General features: G+C 37.7%; 2 protein-coding genes across 4 annotated transcripts in view; one reads left to right on the forward strand and one right to left on the reverse strand.

Annotated features, from left to right (window-relative positions):
- Positions 1 to 1053: 1053 nt before the first annotated feature.
- On the forward strand, positions 1054 to 11272 carry haus2 (HAUS augmin like complex subunit 2). 2 transcript variants are annotated; one of them, XM_039742257.1, is made up of 7 exons: positions 1054 to 1180; positions 3727 to 3817; positions 3927 to 4022; positions 7913 to 7982; positions 9862 to 9994; positions 10343 to 10451; positions 10882 to 11272. In XM_039742257.1, exons 2-7 carry the CDS (start codon positions 3734 to 3736, stop codon positions 10981 to 10983), a joined length of 594 nt encoding a protein of 197 aa, XP_039598191.1. In that variant the 5' UTR covers positions 1054 to 1180; positions 3727 to 3733; the 3' UTR covers positions 10984 to 11272. The 2 variants fall into 2 exon arrangements, with proteins under 2 accessions (XP_039598191.1, XP_039598190.1); XM_039742256.1 differs by lacking the exon at positions 1054 to 1180 and adding an exon at positions 2234 to 2302.
- Positions 11273 to 11377: 105 nt separating this feature from the next.
- The window catches only part of heatr4 (HEAT repeat containing 4), a 43423-nt gene continuing 35742 nt past the window's right edge, over positions 11378 to 19058 (reverse strand). The window contains exons 13-17 of one of the 2 annotated variants that reach the window (XM_039742243.1): positions 17840 to 18029; positions 16471 to 16549; positions 13359 to 13515; positions 12419 to 12465; positions 11378 to 11674 (exon numbers count right to left, since the gene is read on the reverse strand). In XM_039742243.1, coding sequence (XP_039598177.1) covers positions 11528 to 11674; positions 12419 to 12465; positions 13359 to 13515; positions 16471 to 16549; positions 17840 to 18029 — 620 coding nt within the window. In that variant the 3' untranslated portion in view covers positions 11378 to 11527. Of the gene's footprint in view, positions 11675 to 12418; positions 12466 to 13358; positions 13516 to 16470; positions 16550 to 17839; positions 18030 to 19058 lie in introns of those variants that run through there. The other variant, XM_039742244.1, reaches the window with a different exon arrangement.

Consider the following 19058-nt stretch of genomic DNA (forward strand, 5'->3'; position numbering starts at 1 on the left):
TGGCCAGTTTCGCGTAGTCATTTTTCCCTGTGTTGCAAGACAACATTGGTGTTTGGCAAGTATTTTTAAACAAGAAACCGACTTGAGGACTTTAATTTAAAGTGTGTATTTTTCGAACTACACACTGACGTTCTTATCCTCTTATGCAGTTGTGCATCTGGGCCTTCTTTTTCTATCCTGATTATATCCAGTTTACCCTCTTCTCTCGAAAGTAAATAAGCAACTTTGTATGAAATCTTCCGTTTCTTGGTACTCTGTTGCATGGAATAAACTTCATTCTGCCAAAAAAAATAAAAACACAATAGACTGACATGTTTCTCGAGAAAGCTGTTTCATTTTGCAGTTATAGAGCCCCAAGATGAACTTTAGGAATATCAGGAGAAAATAGGGTGAAATGACACCTTTTATTGACTAACTAAATAGATTACAAATGTAAGCTTTCGAGGCAGCTAAGGCCCCTTCATCAGGCAAGGTGTAACCTAGGAATATCAGTACTTTGAACAGGTCATAGCAGTGATAACGCAATTACAAAGATTTCCTCTAATAACAATTAGCATTTTAAAATCAAATTAAAGATAAGGTATGGGTGTTGGCCATTTTTACATTATTAGCAACACTTGTAACGTCTTCGTTATATTTTAAAATCAATGTAATAGTATTGTGATAAAAAAGTATCACTTCCAGTGAAAATCATGAAAATGACTGGGTGTGTCCTATTACAGAAGCATCAACCCCTACAAACAACAGGAACAATCAGGGAGTTCCATCTTAACATTAAAACTTGGTCTTTTGCATGTCTGCTTGATAAAGCGGATACCGATAAACAAAAAAAAAACAGGGAGAGCGTGCAGATTCCACAACAATGTCAAACATTGCAAAAATCTAAGAGTGAGAATCCGTAACGCAACATCCTATTTCTAATTTCCAAAAGACCTGAATAAAATACACTCAATTAAGTTTAAAGCTAATAACGCTGAACTAACTCTCTCTTCTCCATGGTTTGAAACCGCTTGAAAAATGACTTGACCCTATTCGTGCGTAAGTGGCCCTTTGCAGTGTTTGCCTGAGGTAGCGCCCCTTTCAATGCTAAACAGTGGGTGCCACGCCTCTCAGAGTAGCCTGACGGCGCAAAGAAATGACATCATTGTGCACGGAGCGCCGAAGTTTTGAAACAGAAAAGGTAGGCGGTGAGAAGGAAACAAACAAGCGTTTACATTCCGTATTGTTGAATACATTTCTTTTTGTGTGTTTTAAGTCATTTGGGAGCATGCGGGTTTTCTTTTTATTGTCGTTCAATTGTTTCATAATCTTAGGAGCACAGTAATGTGGTCGATCGTAAAGTTTGACGGTGGGTTGGTTGTGTCTCTTACGGATGGCTAGTCAAGAACAAGTATAATAAAGGAAACTCGTTTTTTTTCATGGATGAATGATAACACTAATTGTTTTATCCCATGATGAGAATTTAGACTTGTATAATTTATCAATAATTCCGTCACGCAGGGCCGTCTTAACGTGTGGGCACAATGGGTACTAGCCGGGGGGCTCGTGCAAAACGATGGCTCTGTTTTGCTATTAATACAGGGCCCCCAGGGCACTGTTTTGCACGGGGTTTGTGATGCTGCTGCTAAAACGGCCCTGCGTTCGATATCATTGCTATGACAATTTTACTACTACATCGATGTCACGAGTGTATCCGATTGAAATCTATCTGTTTTACTGACATGACTGATAAATAATGACAGTTATTGTGAGCATTGAGCTCATCTTTACAGTACCTTAGAAAAATATAGAGTAACGGTTTTCTCAAATACTGTTCGATGCCACTTAAGAGTTTTATAAATGGCTCAGTCTAATAGATAGATGCTTTATTAATCCCAAGGGGAAATTCACATACTCCAGCATCAGCATACTGATTAAAAAACAATAATCTAGTACTAATGTGTTCAACAAAACCGCGCACCTCATATGCGTTCCATAAGCACTTGATCCACTTTTGTTGTCAGCCATCAATACCCCAAAGTACCTGTTTGCGAGCGCTTTTATTGATATTAATTTAGCATAGAGATTAGTGTTTTTTTTTTCCCTTGCGCAGAACTACAAAGGTTGTTAAAAAGTGGAGTTCCTCACGAGTCTGTTTTAAACGCCATATGCATATCGCGAATTGCTTTTTGTGTACTCTTGGTGTTACCAGCCATTACCACTTTATGGACTCTAGCGTACTTCAGGTAATCTTCTGGTCATTTCATTAGCTTGTTGGTTTGGTTGGAATGGCTTTTCCCCAAAGGTTTTCCCTTTTTATCTGGTAAGTTTATCATTAAACTGCTTTAAACATTTATATGGTTTCACTTCTCAGTAATTTTTCATCCATCCGTTTTGAGAACCCACATGTTCAGTTTAAGTTTTGCAGCATTGGGTGCAAAAAAAAAAAAACACTACTAAACCAAGGTTGGGCACCATGTCATTTATGGATTCACTCAATTGGGCTTACAAAATGCATGCATACAAATCAATTTAGTATTTGTTATTGTCACAGTTAAAGAATACAATTATATTCTTACTGGCAACCAACCTGCAACAAGTTGCTACACTCCAGCAACAATATATCAAATACTGTAATATATTAAAATACAGACTTTCATTTAAATTAATTGGGAGCACAAATTAACTTAGCTGGCATTTTCAAAACTCTAGTGGAGTAATTGTTTTATATAAAATGGTTTGATACAGTCCAGTGAAGAAAAATGCAGTTATTCTGTGCATAGCTGTGTATGTGTTATCCTATAAGAATTAAAACAAAATGTACTGGGCAAGTACCCATTATAAAACATTAACTGTATTCTTAATTTCGGCATAATGTATGCACTAAGGAGTAAAGTAGAGACAACCGCTGGAATCTGGAAGGAAATCAGTATACCAGGGGTGTGCAAAGTCATTCCTGGAGGGCCGCAGTGGCTGCAGGTTTTTGTTCCAACCCAGTTGCTTAATTAAAAAAAATCCTTGTCAATTATTTAATTTCAGGGCTCGATAGTGTTTTAACTCGGCCATGTCAGGTCATTCTCATATCCTAGATATTTTTTCCTTTCTAAGGATATCATCCAAATGATTTGAAGTCTAAAACAGATGAGTAATTCTCAGTCATTCACTTTTTTCTTTTCATTTTCTTTCCAAGTATTTAATTAAACCAAATAGTGCATGATAAACACACGCAGGTGTAAATGGAAACAAGCTTAATGGAGAAATGCTGAATTTCTTTTGTCATTTGCATCTGATTGCTAATAAGGGTTGATTAGAAACCAAGACTACAGCTGTTTAAGACTAAAATAAGCAATAAGGGTTCAAAATCTAAACAAGTGAGACAACTAAAATGAAGCAGAAGTGTTACTTGAGCAATAAGGGCTTCTTATGAAGCAACTGGGTTGGAACAAAAACCTGCAGCCACTGCGGCCCTCCAGGAATGACTTTGCCCACCCCTGCAGTATACAGTAGTGGGGAGGAAGAATTTACAAACCTCAGGTGAAAAGTGAGTGAACTGGAAGTCTTAATCTGGATGCCTGGAGCTGTAAATTAACATTCAAAAAAAGATGAGTTGCTTGTTAAATTGTATTATTTGTCTTTAAATGTCTTGTATTTGAATGTTCTGATTGCTTGTTACAGTTTCTAATTCTCCATTCTTATTGTAACAATTTCATATGAATCTTTATTTCTTTGCGTATATTTATCCATCAGCCTCAGCATGAACCCTTGGGACTCTAAGCCTTCAACATCTTCAGCAGCTCAGGTTCTAGCTGGTTGTGTTTCAGCAAGAGTGCTGTCCCAGGTGAGAGCAACACAAATGTCCCTCTTCTCCATCATTAGTGTAATAATGGGTATTTAATGTGCTTGAATTTCACTTCTCATGCCTTGGTTTTTTTTTTTCCCCCCTTCAGGATATGTTGGACTCTATTCCCAATGATACAAATGTTTTCTCAGAGTATTTGCAACAAGCAGAGCAAACTGCTTCCATGACAAAAGAAATCGACCAGGTAATACCAGATGTGAAAGAACAGAATAATGGTGAGGGGAGAAAATGTTATTGTTATAATGGTTATTGTACAGCAATTTTCAAAGTGTTAACAGTATAAACACAGCAAGAGGAAATCAGTGAAATACAATGCATATAAAAAGCAGTGATTAAAGACCATTATGAATGTTAGAAGTAAAAAGGTACAATTTGAGGTGCTACATACTAAATATGAAAATAATGGATTGTTGCACACTAATTACCAAATTACATTAGTCCATACTACCAAAAAATGTAATCAATGTCACAACAACATTCAGCTTCTTGATTTTTAGAGATATTGTGTAAATGTGTATATAGTCGATATTGCTTTCCAAACTGCACTGAAGGGTGCTGGGTAGGTATTAGCTCCCTTGTCCCTGAACTGAACAAGCGGGTTAGGGAATAGGTAACTCTTATACCTGCTTGCCATTCTGATTAACTAAAAACATGTTATTGAAGAAACCAAGAATTAGTTAACTCCCCATCCTAAAAGGTGTTTCTCTACCAATTTGTCATTGCTAGGTTATTGGGCACCACCGTGAGTGGCAGCCTTTCCAGTAGTTCCAGTATGCCTTTATATTTCTACCTTTTTCTCTATCTCTCTAATCACTCCTACCACTTTCCTTTATGTGGATTCATTTCCTGGACACATTACTACTTGGACATGGATTTTTACATGCCGAGACTTGTCTATTCAGGTAGTCAACTTATGCACTGAGAACAAAGGCCCGTGCTGGTGTGGTTCCCTATTTAGCTGATGAGGTAAGAAGGCGGTATCGTGGCAGCTGAGCCAGCGCTAAGCTAAAAGCTAAGCAGCTAGCGAGTAAGTGGCGAAACAAGCCTTGGGTGCCTTCTGTGATCCTGGGAAATGTGAACTCACTATCAAATAATATCGAAGAACTGGCTGCGCTGGTGAAAAATGTCAGGACCTACAGAGAATGCGAAGCGGGGTGCCACCATCAAGAGAGACGTGAAGAGAGCAAACCTGATGAACAACTTCTTTAACAGGTTTGACACCCTAACCCACTCTCACCTCAGAATACTGCATCCTCCAACCATCCTTCTGCTGATACCAGCATAGAAGACAGTTTTCCCCCCACCCACAATTACAGCAGCCCAGGTAAGCAGAGAGCTGAGGATACTTTGTGCCAGCAAAGCAGTGGGTCCAGATGGAGTATCACCACGACTGCTGAAGGGCCTGTGCGTTGGAGCTGGGGAGACCTCTACAGCGCATCTTTAGCCTGAGCCTGGAACAGGGGAGAGTCCCGAGGCTTTGGAAAACATCTTACATCACCCCAGTCCCAAAGGTATCATGTGCTGGTGAGATGAATGACTTCTGGCCTGTCGCTCTGACGTCACATGTGATGAAGACCATGGAGAGGCTGCTGCTTCACCACCTGAGGCAACAGGTCTGTCACACCCTCGAAACTCTGCAGTTTGCATACCAGGTGAAGGTGAGGGTGGAGGATGCCATCCTCTATATGCTACACCAATCCCTCTCCCACTTGGACAGAGGCAGTGGTGCTGTAAGAATTAAGTTCCTGGACTTCTCTAGCACCGTCAACACCATCCAACCTCGGCTCCTTAGGGACAAGCTGACAGAGATGGGAGTAGATTCATACCTGGTGGCATGGATCATGGACTATCTTACAGACAGACCTCAGTATGTGCATCTTGGGAACTGCAGGTCTGATGATGTGGTCAGCAGCACAGGAGCGCCGGAGGGGACTGTGCTTTCTCCAGTCTTGTTCAGCTTATATACATCAGACTTCCAAAACAACTCTGAGTCCTGCCACGTGCAAAAGTTTGCTGATGACGTTGCTATCATGGGCTGCATCAGGAGTGGGCAGGAGGAGGAGTATAGGAACCTAATCAAGGACTTTGTTAAATGGTGGGACTCGAACCACCTACACCTGAACACCAGCAAAACTAAGGAGCTGGTGGTGGATTTTAGGAGGCACAGGCCCCTCATGGACCCTGTGATCATCAGAGGAGACTGTGTGCAGAGGGTACAGACCTATAAATACCTGGGAGTGCAGCTGGATGATAAATTGGACTGGACTGCCAATACTGATGCCCTGTGCAAGAGAGGACAGAGCCGACTATATTTCTTTAGAAGGCTGGTGTCTTTCAACATCTGCAATAAGATGCTGCAGATGTTCTATCAGACGGTTGTGGCGAGTGCCCTCTTCTACGCGGTGGTGTGCTGGGGAGGCAGCATAAAGAAGAGGGATGCCTCACACCTGGACAAGCTGGTGAGGAAGGCAAGCTCTATTGTAGGCATGGAGCTGGACAGTTTAACATCTGTGGCAGAGCGAAGGGCACTGAGCAGGCTCCTGTCAATCCTGGAGAATCCACTGCATTCACTGAACAGTATCGTCTCCAGACAGAGGAGCAGCTTCAGCGACAGACTGCCGTCACTGTCCTGCTGCACGGACAGACTGAGGAGATCGTTCCTCCCTCACACTGTGCGACTCTTCAGTTCCCCCCAGGGGGGTAAATGTTAACATTATACAAAGGTATTGACTGTTATAACTGCCTCACACTCTCTCCTTGCATTTTTTAACTTGCATTGCGTTTTTATCACTCTTTATTTAATATTGTTTTATCAGTATGCTGCTGCTGCTGGAGTATGTAAATTTCCCCTTGGGGATTAATAAAGCGATTGGGGATTAATAAAGTGTCTGGTCCTTGATTAGGTTCCTATACTACCTACTGAATAAATATGACGATACTGACATGGTGTCCATATCCATGTTCACTTTAGCACAAGTTACTTACTGTCTTGTTAGAAGAGTGACCGGTACATGAGTGTTCTTCTAAAGCTAAACTATCAGAGAAACTGGTGCTTCTAAATTGATTAATTAAGAAGTTCATCTTGTGCACACTAATCCTTACTTGTGGGTGATAGTTTCGGTTTTTTTAATTACTGTATTACATCAGCAAGAGTGCCAACCCTGTGTAAATGACAAAGGGCATACAATGTGTGATCTAAATTAGAGAGTACTGCTACAACAAAATGAGCTACTAATAAAAATCTTTGTATAAAATGGTATTGTATTAAAATTTGATTTTAAGTGTTACCTGGGCTTTTAGCATTTAATGTGTGGGTTTATATATATATATATATATATATATATATATATATATACACCTTCCCGTCGGAGTGTATAATCCAATAATTTGTTTAATTTGTATGCAAGTTCTGTGATAGCAATTTACAATTTATGGGCAAATGAGCAGCTAAGGAATTATGTCAAATAGTTGGCAAGAATGTCTAATGTTTCATTATGTATACTTGTGCCAGCATTATTGCGAAGAAGTATGCGCCCCAGATTATGCACACATGGTGCATGGACAAAATCGGGATGTGCTTTTTGCATTGTGTGCCACCAAAAGTTTAACAGTATTTAGACATTATTAAAAATTTTACAAACTTTACAATGTGAATGAAGTAATGTGAGATCATTACTTTATTTCTTGTCTATATTGAAGACATTATGAATTAATTCTTTTAATGACACTTTTAGAAGAAGCAGGCTCAACTTTCCATTATAAATGCTTATTTTCTGGAAGCCACATAAAAGTATTAAGTGTATGCTAGTGCTCGTGAAGCCCCCCAAGCTATGCAGCACTTGTTGGGGATAGCCCAATGGTAGGAACTGTAAAGAGAAGTATACAGGAAAAAGCACAAGTCATAAATAACTGAAATGTGAATTTATTCTAATTTTCATTATATATTCTAAAAATACTTGCTCAAGTTTTAAGCTCTTAGAAGTCTAATTCAATTATATAGTCTGTGTACCACTTTCATTTAATATTGGGAGCATCTATTAAGTGACAGTTTTTCTAATATGTGTATTGTTTTAGAAATGCCTGGAGATGGAGCTCTTGCAATTGGAGAAGGAAGGAGCAGAAGTCACTCACCCTTTCTATCTTGGTAATTAAAAACATTATTTACATTTGTAGAGAAATCCAGTAAGTATAAGATATCTATTTCTGTGTGTCAGATGCACCTAAATTACACCTATGTACAGTAACATTTCTAAAGCATTTTGCAACCTTCTTAGACTTAACAAGGTTTTATACCAAAACATTTGTTTTTTCATGAAAACAATATTATGATTTCAATTTTAAATATGCAAGTGAACACTTAATAGAGAAAATAAGAGTGCAAAAGTAAATATCGACAAACTAAAAAAAAAAAGTCCATATAAAAAATATATTTTTGTTTATATAACAGTAGTCTTCCCCTACTTCTGTTCAACTTTAGAGACAGGGCTGTGTGCTTGCTGTAGATATACATACCGCTTGGAATTAAGGCCAAAAAGTTCTATCTTGGTCTCATCAGACCAGAGAATCTTATTTCTCACCATCTCAGAGTCCTTCAGGTGTCTTTTAGCAAACTCCAAGCGGGCTGTCATGTGTCTTACCTCTCCTTAGTGTGTGGAGACAACCAGGCACTGCTCATCACTTGTCCAATACAGTCCTCACAGTGAAGCATGGCGGTGGCAGCATCATGCTGTGGGGGTGTTTTTCAGCTGCAGGGACAGGACGACTGGTTGAAATCGAGGGAAAGACGAATGCGGCCAAGTACAGGGATATCCTGGACAAAAACCTTCTCCAGAGTGCCAAGGACTTCAGACTGGGCCGAAGGTTTACCCTCCAACAAGACAATGACCTTAAGCACACATCTAAAATAACGAAGGAGTGGCTTCACAACAACTCTGTGACTGTTCTTGCCAGCCAGAGCCCTGACTTAAACCCAATTGAGCATCTCTGGAGAGACCTAAAAATGGCTGTCCACCAACGTTTACCATCCAGCCTGACAGAACTGGAGAGGATCTGCAAGAAGGAATGGCAGAGGATCCCCAAATCCAGGTGTGAAAAACTTGTTGCATCTTTCCCATGAAGACTCATGGCTGTATTGGCTCAAAAGGGTGCTTCTACTAAATACTGAGCAAAGGGTCTGAATACTTAGGACCATGTGATATTTCAGTTTTTCTTTTTTAATAAATCTGCAACAATTTCAAAAATTCTTTTTTTTGTCTGTCAATATGGGGTGCTGTGTGTACATTAATAAGGAAAAAAATTAATTAATTTAAATGATTTTAGCAAATGGCTACAATATAAGAGAATGAAAAATTGAAGGGGGTCTGAATACTTTCCGTACCCACTGTATTTATCACACACTAGGGATGTAACTGTACCAGTTTTAGGAGCACAAGCAACACTAGCACAAATTTTTCATCTTTCCTTTTTTATCACTTCATGAGATGGCGATTCATTCATGTACATTCTGGCAACTTCAATATATAAATTTTTATCTTTCAATACTAAGTCAAGAAATGCCTTTTTTTTTTTTTTTTTTCCTCCACTTAAAGGAAAGACTTCACATCCTTTCTTCGACTTAGCAGAACTGCCAGCATCACTACTTTTGCACTTTGGGGCCATATTAAGAAAAATAAAAATTATACTTACAAATTGAAAATGCTGTAGCATGACTACCAGTGAGAGGGAAGGAGGGTGTGATGTGGGGGGGGGGAAATGGTGGACAACATTCATTTGTGTTTTCCTTTTAATTTGGATGATTTACTGTTTATTAAATGTTAATTAATCCTCTTTAGCACTAAACCGAACATGGCTATGTTCAGTAAGCAGAAATTATTTTGTCGCTTTGTTAATTAATTGTATAAGAAAAGTGTATAGTAACTGCATTTTGAATAGTTTCCTATCGCTAATCATTAAGCTCAAATAAACAGAGTATTGTACAGTACTGTTTTACTTTAATGGGTAGTAACATTAAAGTTACTTTCCAGATCAGAAGATTAAACAAGTGCAAAAATTCACTACTCACCTACAGGAGGTGCTACGGGAACAAAGATGCCTTCGACAAAGATTGATGAAGCCTTTGTGTCAGCAGAATCTACCAATAGAGGCCAATTTTCATAGGTGAAAGATTATCTGTTCATTGCTTGCCAAATTCAACTTTTTTTTTTTTTTGAGGACATTGAACTTATTTTGTATTATCCTTGTCTAGTTATTGATGTTCTATTGTTAATTTAGCAAAATATTCAATGAAACTTGTAAATTTCATTTATTAATAATGGATTTCTGTTGGCATATTTTGAATAGTGACTATAACTTTAAATCCTAGATCCTAAAAGTTTTGGGAATTAATTAAAATTCAAACACCAAGACAGAGTTCCTAAACTTTATCACTTGATTGTTAAACTCTTTCCTATGTATAGAATGTTCAGGATGTGTAGTACAAGTTATATTGTTTCTTTTTCCCTTTAGGTATGTAGTGGAGCTCCTAGACAAAGCAGTTCACTTCATTGGTAACCTAGAGTCCAGTGTACAGATAGCACGATCAGTTCCAAATGTTGGCCAGTCCATTAAAAGCCTGGTAGGTTACAATCCTGGAAAGTCTTACATTAATTTCTGTCATGTTCTAGAATATGTAAGTTATTTAATTCTTCTTTGATTTATTTGCATCTTCTATGTTAGAACTAATTCACTATTTCAGACGTTTTTATCAGATTTGAGATGAAGATCCAGTATTATAGTGCTGAGCAAAGCAAATTGAAATGTATTAAAGTAATGTATAATGTGTGCTAATGAAGTTAACCATAAAGTTATAATACTAACTTAGTATGTAGCTTCCAGTACATATAGTAGCCTGGAGTTGCATCATTTCCTTCCAATTTTTCCTTTGCCATTTTTGGTTTCTGGGAAGAGACAAATTTTCTTTATCATGAGATAATAGTTGTATGTGTCTTTGTTGAGATTGTACTATCTTTAAGATAATACTACTTTCTTTGCATTTTTGTCTTTAGGAGAATGGCCTGGCCCAGCTACTAACCCTAGTTACAGAATTTGAAGAGGTGTCGGAAGAAGTTTTGCATTGGAGAAAGCTGCAAGCTTCCTTACTTCCTTGAAGTTCTAAAAAGGCATTCTCTTAGACTAGATAATTTTTGTTTGTAATTTTATATTGCATTTTTTATTTATTGTACAAAGTTTAACATTTCTCTTGAAATTGTTTTAGATGATGCACATGACCTTTACATTTAAAGAACTTTGCATTTATTCAGTTTGGTTTTAATTTAACTGAAGCTGCTGTTGAATTGGTATTTTATTTTTTCATATGAACACAAAATTGAAAACAATAACATTCCTGTCTCTGCATATTATAACTGCATTTCATGCATTATTAAAAAAAAAAAAAAATTAGAAGAGATTGTTTGACATTGCTACATTTTCATTCCAACTTTTGCATATTCATTGGGCATTGATAAGTGAATCCATCATTTCACCTGGATTTCAGAAGTTCTGTACTACTTTTTACTTCTTCCTTCAGCTGTTTAAGCAATTGCCCATGTCTCATTGGATATCCAACCCCGTGTACAAATTCACCAAGAACTTTTGAGGATTTTATTTTCAAATTTGATGTCTTATTCAGGTTCTGTATTTTATTGCATGATTTCATAGCTTCTGTATTGTGCACTGTGACTGGTCATTGGGTCCATCTGCCTCCATAGTGATGAGAGAGTTGACTTCCTCCTCCTCATCAGTTCTAGATATCTTTGCGTCTTCTGTTGTTGAGTCAGGTGATCGGTAGCTGTGAAGAAACTGCAAGAGACCAAAGATTTAATGTGGGTGAAGTGAGAAATTACACTTTTTACTGAAAAAATAGTGATTAACCATTTATTAATCGTTTGAATTTACTTGCAGGACTGGTGGGCAAATAGTTACTGTAGTGATATATCTGCATACTGTATAAATACAGTAGCATATTCTCTGCCCAGCTTGTTTTTTTTTATTAACCCTTTTCTGACTCTAAAGTCCTTTTAAATAGTGCCTTGTGTACTTAGATGGGCACCACCAAGCATCTGACCCTGCTTATACTGTACATATCAACTTTTACAATTTATTCATTTCATCTTCATCAATATAAATTTTGGTATTTTTCTGATGGCACTTCTCAGTTTAAAATGTTAATTTCTCCATTATTAATTAAAACCCAGAGTCTTTTAAGCTATTAATTACATCTCTTTGAACAAAAAAAAGACTTTTCTATGATAGACTTATGCCCCATCTATGGTTGGTTTCCTTCTTGCATGAAATGCTGCAGCAGCTCTCCCTGACCCTGAAATGGATAAGCAGGTTTGTAAAGTGAGACTAGGTTTTTCTTAAACTACTATAATTTACATTCTGTAGCAAAACTGGTCTGTTCTAAGTATCCCTAAAATGTTCTACTAATAAATTCTTTTTGGATTGTCATTTACAATTTAACATTAAGGTATATGCACACCCCAAAAATAAGGCAAGACCTTTATAGAATAGAATAACGTAAAAAAAAAATAGAAATCTTACTTGGTCATCAGTGTAAGTTATAGACTGTAATTCTGATGATTCATAGCCTAAAGAGAAGAATCACAAGAACAAAAATATTTAACATGTATTGAAGGCCCATTTACAGTATATAAACAATTATCAATATACAGTAGTTCTTTTGTAAGGCTTATTTTTAAATGGCTAATTGCTCTAATATGTTTTTTATGTAAACCATTTCAAGTGTATGTTTAGTTATTTTAGTGCCTCTATGAAAATAGTTTAACTGTAGTTAAACCCATTCTTATAGATTTTTAATCATAAATATTATTGTGGATTGGGCTTAGATATTGCCGCTGCATCACATCTCAGTTCCCTAGCTTGGTCACTGACTCTGTCACTTCTGATGCTCTGGATACTTCCTTAATTTCTAAATTGTTTACACTAGTATTTACTTTGTCTCTCTATGTCTAATATAAACGTCTACACATGGAACTGTGTGTGTTTGTGCATCCCAGAGGTGGAGTCGGGGTAAGGGCTCCACCTCCAAGGCAACAGAAAATTTGCTTAGCCACTAATAACGCAAGCGAAACCAGCATGTCAGCAAACCAAAACCTCAGAAGAAAGACAAAGTCGCTTAGCCGCTAACATTGGCAAAACTGCATCCCTTTTACTTTTCTTCCCGCCGGTAATGCAGAAGCGATGCAAGCACGTCAGCAAAATGAATCCTCCTAGGAGAGAGATGCCCAGAGTAGTTCCTTTCAATTACCTGACATCTCTAAATTTCAGGGGGTTTTTTTTCTGGCAATTTCAATAGTTTCTAGAACCCCAGGCTTTTTATAGCACGGACTTACACATCTAGTATATATGTGTGTGTATTTATTAAATCTTACACAACATGGACAAGCAATTAATTGCAGCCCATTCTTTCCTTAGGGTTTTACTTACCAGTATTATGATATTACATTGAAGGTTTCTTTACCTGGAGTGCTAGCCTCAAGAAGAGTGGCTAAATCTCTGTATTCTGATAGGGTGCTGGATTGGTCATGTCTTAAGGATTCTGGAAAGAGTCGCTTTTCGTGGGCCTCCATCTTAAGAAGCTTTTGTAAGATGATGTCTTTGTTGCACAGCTTATGGACCTGGAGTGGGGAGGTGAACTACAATTGTTAGGTACAGAAAAATAGCTAAAGAGGTAGAGCTCTGATTAATCAATGGTGTATGCACATACAGTCATATGAAGAAGTTTGGGAACCCTTCTCAGCCTGCACAATTTACTTTCAACAAGAAAGATAACAGTGGTATGTCTTTCATTTCCTAGGAACATCTTAGTACTAGAGTGTTTTCCAAACAAAGATTTTTAGTGAAGCAGTATTTAGTTGTATGAAATTAAATCAAATGTGAAAAATTAGTTGTGCAAAAATGTGGGTCTCCTTGTAATTTTGCTGATTTGAATGCATGTAACTGCTCAATACTGATTACTTGCAACACCAAATTAGTTGGGTTAACCCATTAAGCCTTGAACTTCATAGACAGGTGTGTCCAATCATTAAGGTATTTAAGGTGGTCAATTGCAAGTTGTGCTTCCCTTTGACTCTCCTCTGAAAAGCGGCAGCATGGTTTAGGGGAAGGCAACAAAAAGCTATCTCAGAGGTTTCAACTGTAAGGAATGTAATCAGGAAATTGAAGGCCACAGGTACAGTTGCTGTTAAACCTAGGTCTGGCAGGCCAAGAAGAATACAGGAGCGGCATATGCGCAGGATTGTGAGAATGGTTACGGACAACCCACAGATCACCTCCAAAGACCTGCAAGAACATCTTGCTGCACATGGCGTATCTGTACATCGTTCTACAATTCAGCGCAATTTACACAAAGAGCATTTGTATGGCAGGGGGATGAGAAAGAAGCCCTTTCTGCACTCACGCCACAAACAGAGTCACTTGTTGTATGCAAATGCTCATTTAGACAAGCCAGGTTCATTATGGAATAAAGCACTTTGGACTGATGAGACAAAAATTGAGTTATCTGGTCATAACAAAAAGCACTTTGCATGGTGGAAGAAGAACACTGCATTCCAAGAAAAACACCTGCTACCTACTGCCAAATTTGATGGAGGTTCCATCATGGTGTGGGGCTGTGTAGCTAGTTCAGGGACTGGGGCCCTTGTTAAAGTTGAGGGTCGGATGAATTCAACCCAATATCAACAAATTCTTCAGGATGATGTTCAAGTTGAAATTACGCAGGGGTTGGATATTCCAACAAGACAATGATCCAAAACACAGTTCAAAATATACAAAGGCATTCATGCAGAGGGAGAAGTACAATGTTCTGGAATGGCCGTCACAGTCCCCTGACTTGAATATCATCGAAAATCTAGGATGATTTTAAGCAGGCTGTCCATGCTCAGCAGCCATCAAATTTAACTGAACTGGAAAGATTTTATATGGAATAATAGTCAAAAATACCTCCATCCAGAATCCAGACACTCATCAATGGCTATAGAAGGCGTCTAGAGGCTGTTATATTTGCAAAAGGAGGCTCAACTAAGTATTGATGTAATATCTCTGTTGGGGTGCCCAAATCTATGCACCTGTCTAATTTTATGAAGCATATTGGATATTTTCTGTTAATCCAATAAACTTAATGTCACTGCTGAAATACTACTGTTTCTATAAGGCATGTCATATATTAAAAGGAAGTTGCTACTTTGAAAGCTCAGCCAATGATAATCAAAGAATTAAGAGGGGGTTCCCAAACTACTTCATATGACTATCTAGAATATCCTCATTGTGTGACAATTAGGATTCCTGAACTACACATTTTTTGACAGTTTTTTTAAGGTTTTTGTATTAATAATTGTAAAAGTACTACTAAAATATGCTTATGTTTTTCCCACTTCTTTAGCCTTGCCATGGTGGTGTTCCAATACTTGAATATCCATTAATTACTATGGATGTAATAAGATCCCTAGAAAATGGTTCAATAAACATGTAATTTTTGATTATTTCCAATTATACTACGTACAGTAATACTGATAAAAAAATGAGGCAAAACAACTAACCTAGTACAGAGCAAGATTTTATATATACAGTAGATGACTGTCAGTGGCTATGTGGCGACGCAAAGACAGTTAAGGGGCCCGAGACTTAAATAGCAAGTCAACTAAAATTAAGGCAAAAGCATTAATTAACTAGCAGCAAAAACTGGTCACCAAAAGGGCTAGAATGAAAACCTGCAGGCATATTAGCGTTCCAAGACCCCTCTCATAACCCATCTCATCAAAGCACAAAAACCTGTGCTAGCCAGAAACTTCTAAACTCTTTGTTTTCTAGAAACTTATCTGCTGTTTAGCCACATTTTAGAAATAAAACATTAATTGAAGCTATAACAAGCTAATTCTGAAGCAAATAACCTCACATATCATAGTGATGTGTTGGTTATTCTTAATATCTTGGCTATATTTTGTATTTTTAGGTTCATTTTCATTCACCAATGAGCTGGATTAATTTGTAATTGATTCCTTCATTCAGTTGCATGCCTGTGGGACGAACTCGGTGAGATAGTTTAAAAGGTAGTTATGCAATAAGGAGGCCCTACAAAGCTGGATTAGGAACCCTTTATTGAATAAAGTGGGTTTAGAAAACAAATTGGTAAATGCATTTAAGGAAATAAAAAGAAAATACTGCAACTCATCATAGTACATAATACCACATACGTCTTGACCATGTTAGTCTCTTCATTTACCAGAGGAAGATGGAGTTTGTATCAGTCAGACCATGCTCATGAGACAAATGTATTCCACCTACATTTTGGCACGCTCAAAATTTTAAGGAAATGTATGGAATGAATATGAGCCAAGGTAGATGCATTTGTTTGTGCCCTCTATGATATCTGAAGAAAGTGACTATTGCATAAAAGTGAACACCTGGCATGTAGCACTAATAGTAGAACGCTTAGTGTATCAAAAAGGAAACTAGTAAAATTATAGACAATTCCCTCCACCATGCAAGGATACTAACTCCCAGAAGAATCATATTGATTAAATGATACTACTTCCCTTTTGCTTTGTAATACATCCAGTGAAATAAAATGGTACCTGCTGCTTAATCTTCTGGACTGTGTCGTTGTCTCCCTGGGGCTGGACACAAAGCTTATTCATAACTTCACCAATTTTTCTGCAGAAAAAAGATGACTGTGTTATACAAGTTATGTGTTATTTTAATGTTACATATTCAACAGATCATTTCCCTGAAAATCTATTCACAATGCAGCTGAGAAACATAGCAGCACAGGAAAAATCACTATGGATGAAATGAAAGAATGAAATGCCTCTGGCTGTTCTATCCAGGTTTCCCAGTACTTTCAAGATGTGGTGACACTTTTCTAAGTGTGTTTTAAATGGCATCATGTGTAATGACTTGTGCTACCCTGTGGTGTTACCCCTTGTATGAAATGTAGATAAATCATAGAATTTATAATTTCTGGTTAAAATTGTTTTTATACAGTATTGGCTGCACCCAGAGTTACACTAAAGTAATAAAAAATTGTTTTATCCATCATCTTTATTTTAAATAAAGCTTTTCATGGGGAATATGCCTAAAAATGTATAATTCAAAGCCTTAAGAAAAAAGTGTAAACCATTTAAACACATGACAATCCATCCCTTTTCTTGCCCACTTAACCAAATCAGTTTTGCTGAAGTGAAAAGTGAGAACCTACCATGCACAGAATACTGATACAAATACAGCTACACGTTGCCAAATAACCTAGGCTGCATGTGTTTGGTGATGACACAGGGAGAATGGGCAGAGTATGAATGGACAGAGCCTATGAATCTGGGGTTGTAAGGCAGGAGCGCCAACCTCTTCTCTGCTATTCCTCTCAATACATAATCAAAGTTTGTTAATCAACCATTTTTTAAAAGGTCATGTATATTCACACAGAAAACAGAAAAAAGCCTGAGGTTTGTATGTTGTCCTTGAATAAAACGTCATCCAATTATTCATTTTCACACATATTTGTATGCTGCCCTGGCACGATCACCATTACAGGACATAGTACACAACCTCCCAACTCACTCTTATAAGGACAAACACGCAGGTCATTATGGTGTAGTGGTTAAGGCTTTGGACCTCAAACCCTTAGGTTGTGAGTTCAGATCCTACTACTGATGCTGTGTGACCATGAGCAAGTCATTTCACCTCCCTCTGTGGCAATTAAAAAAACAAAATAAATTAAACTAATTGTATCTGAAATGGTGTAAGTTGCCTTGGATAAAAATGTCTGCCAAATATGTGAATAATATTTAAACCAGTCTGCAGGTCTTTGGGTTTACGGAAGAAGCCACATAACCTCAGAACGAGGTATTTGGACCCCTTTCCCTGAGACTACAAGAAAGCAGTGCTAACTGCTGTGCTGCTCTTAAAAAGAAACTCCTCTGTGTGATTCAGGGCACATCTGTTTACCTTCTGATGACTGGATGTGGCTCTAGGCTGAGGCGTTCATGTAGCAGGTTCTGGAGGTCCATTCCATTCACACCTAAAGCCACAATAGCATCATAAGCTGCAAGGCGAACGATTGGCTCTTCTTCATTACGAGCTGCCCACAGAAGAAGATCCTGCAAGCCAGAAGACAGGCTACCAGTTTTACCCAGAGCTGAACCAGAGCAAGAAAGGAAGAAAAAGGCAGAACAGATTTAAACCTTCCCTGACAGTGCTGCATTTCATTTCTGTAAGTAATTTCTAATTTACATTTTTAAATGAAATCAAGAGCATACAGAATTTTACAAAAAAAAAGGTCTTCCCAATTTGTCTAACTAGATGTTCCAATATTTCCTTCAGATAATTTTCCAAAGATGTCAGATACTACCTCAACTCAACAGGTGAAGAGCTTCTGTCTTCAACACTTCACTTTCATATCCACTGGTTTGTTAAAATATGTAATTTCCAGTTTAACTGTCAGACCTTCACTGATACCTTTGACACTTCTGAAGGCCTTCAGGCAGTTGTCTTTGTTCAGCACTGAAGTGGTTCAGAGCTAGACAGACCCTTTACTCTACTTGGTTGCCTTTCTGTGGCTAGCTTTTAGCTCACCAGGGGCTTATTTTTATAAAACTTTGCATGGATTCAAGAGTGAAAATATGCACATGCCAAAAAACAGGTAACCGAAACACCAAAAAAATCATATAAATAAGGATTTGCCAGATCTTTGTGGTTTGTTTTACTGATTGCTACAAGGTTAGCCCCCAGTGTGGGTGCCTGCCAGTTGCGCAAGGTTAAGTAAAGCATGGTGCCTCACATATCATGTTGATGCATTGATTATTCTTTATCTCTTACTATATTTTGTATCTTTCATTTTCATTCACCAATGAGATTAATTAATTTGTAACTGATCACTTCATGTATTTGCACACCCAGAGTCAGAACTCATTGAATTAGTCTTTAGGCAAATCACTGACAGGCAAAATGGTTGAGCTGGAATGTGGATGCCCTAAAAAGCTGTATTTCTTTCCATTTAAAATTATTTAAATGAAATCCCTACACGGGACTCTTTACTGGATAAAGTGGATTCAGAAAACAGATGGCTAGACACCTTTAAGGAAACAGAAAGAAGAAAAGACTTAAACTTAATATAGTATATAATACCATATTCTCCTCCTGTCCACATGGGTTTCCTCCAGGTGCT

The sequence above is a fragment of the Polypterus senegalus genome, chromosome 18 (genome assembly GCF_016835505.1).
Source record: "Polypterus senegalus isolate Bchr_013 chromosome 18, ASM1683550v1, whole genome shotgun sequence".
Classification (NCBI taxonomy): Eukaryota; Metazoa; Chordata; class Cladistia; order Polypteriformes; family Polypteridae; genus Polypterus; species Polypterus senegalus.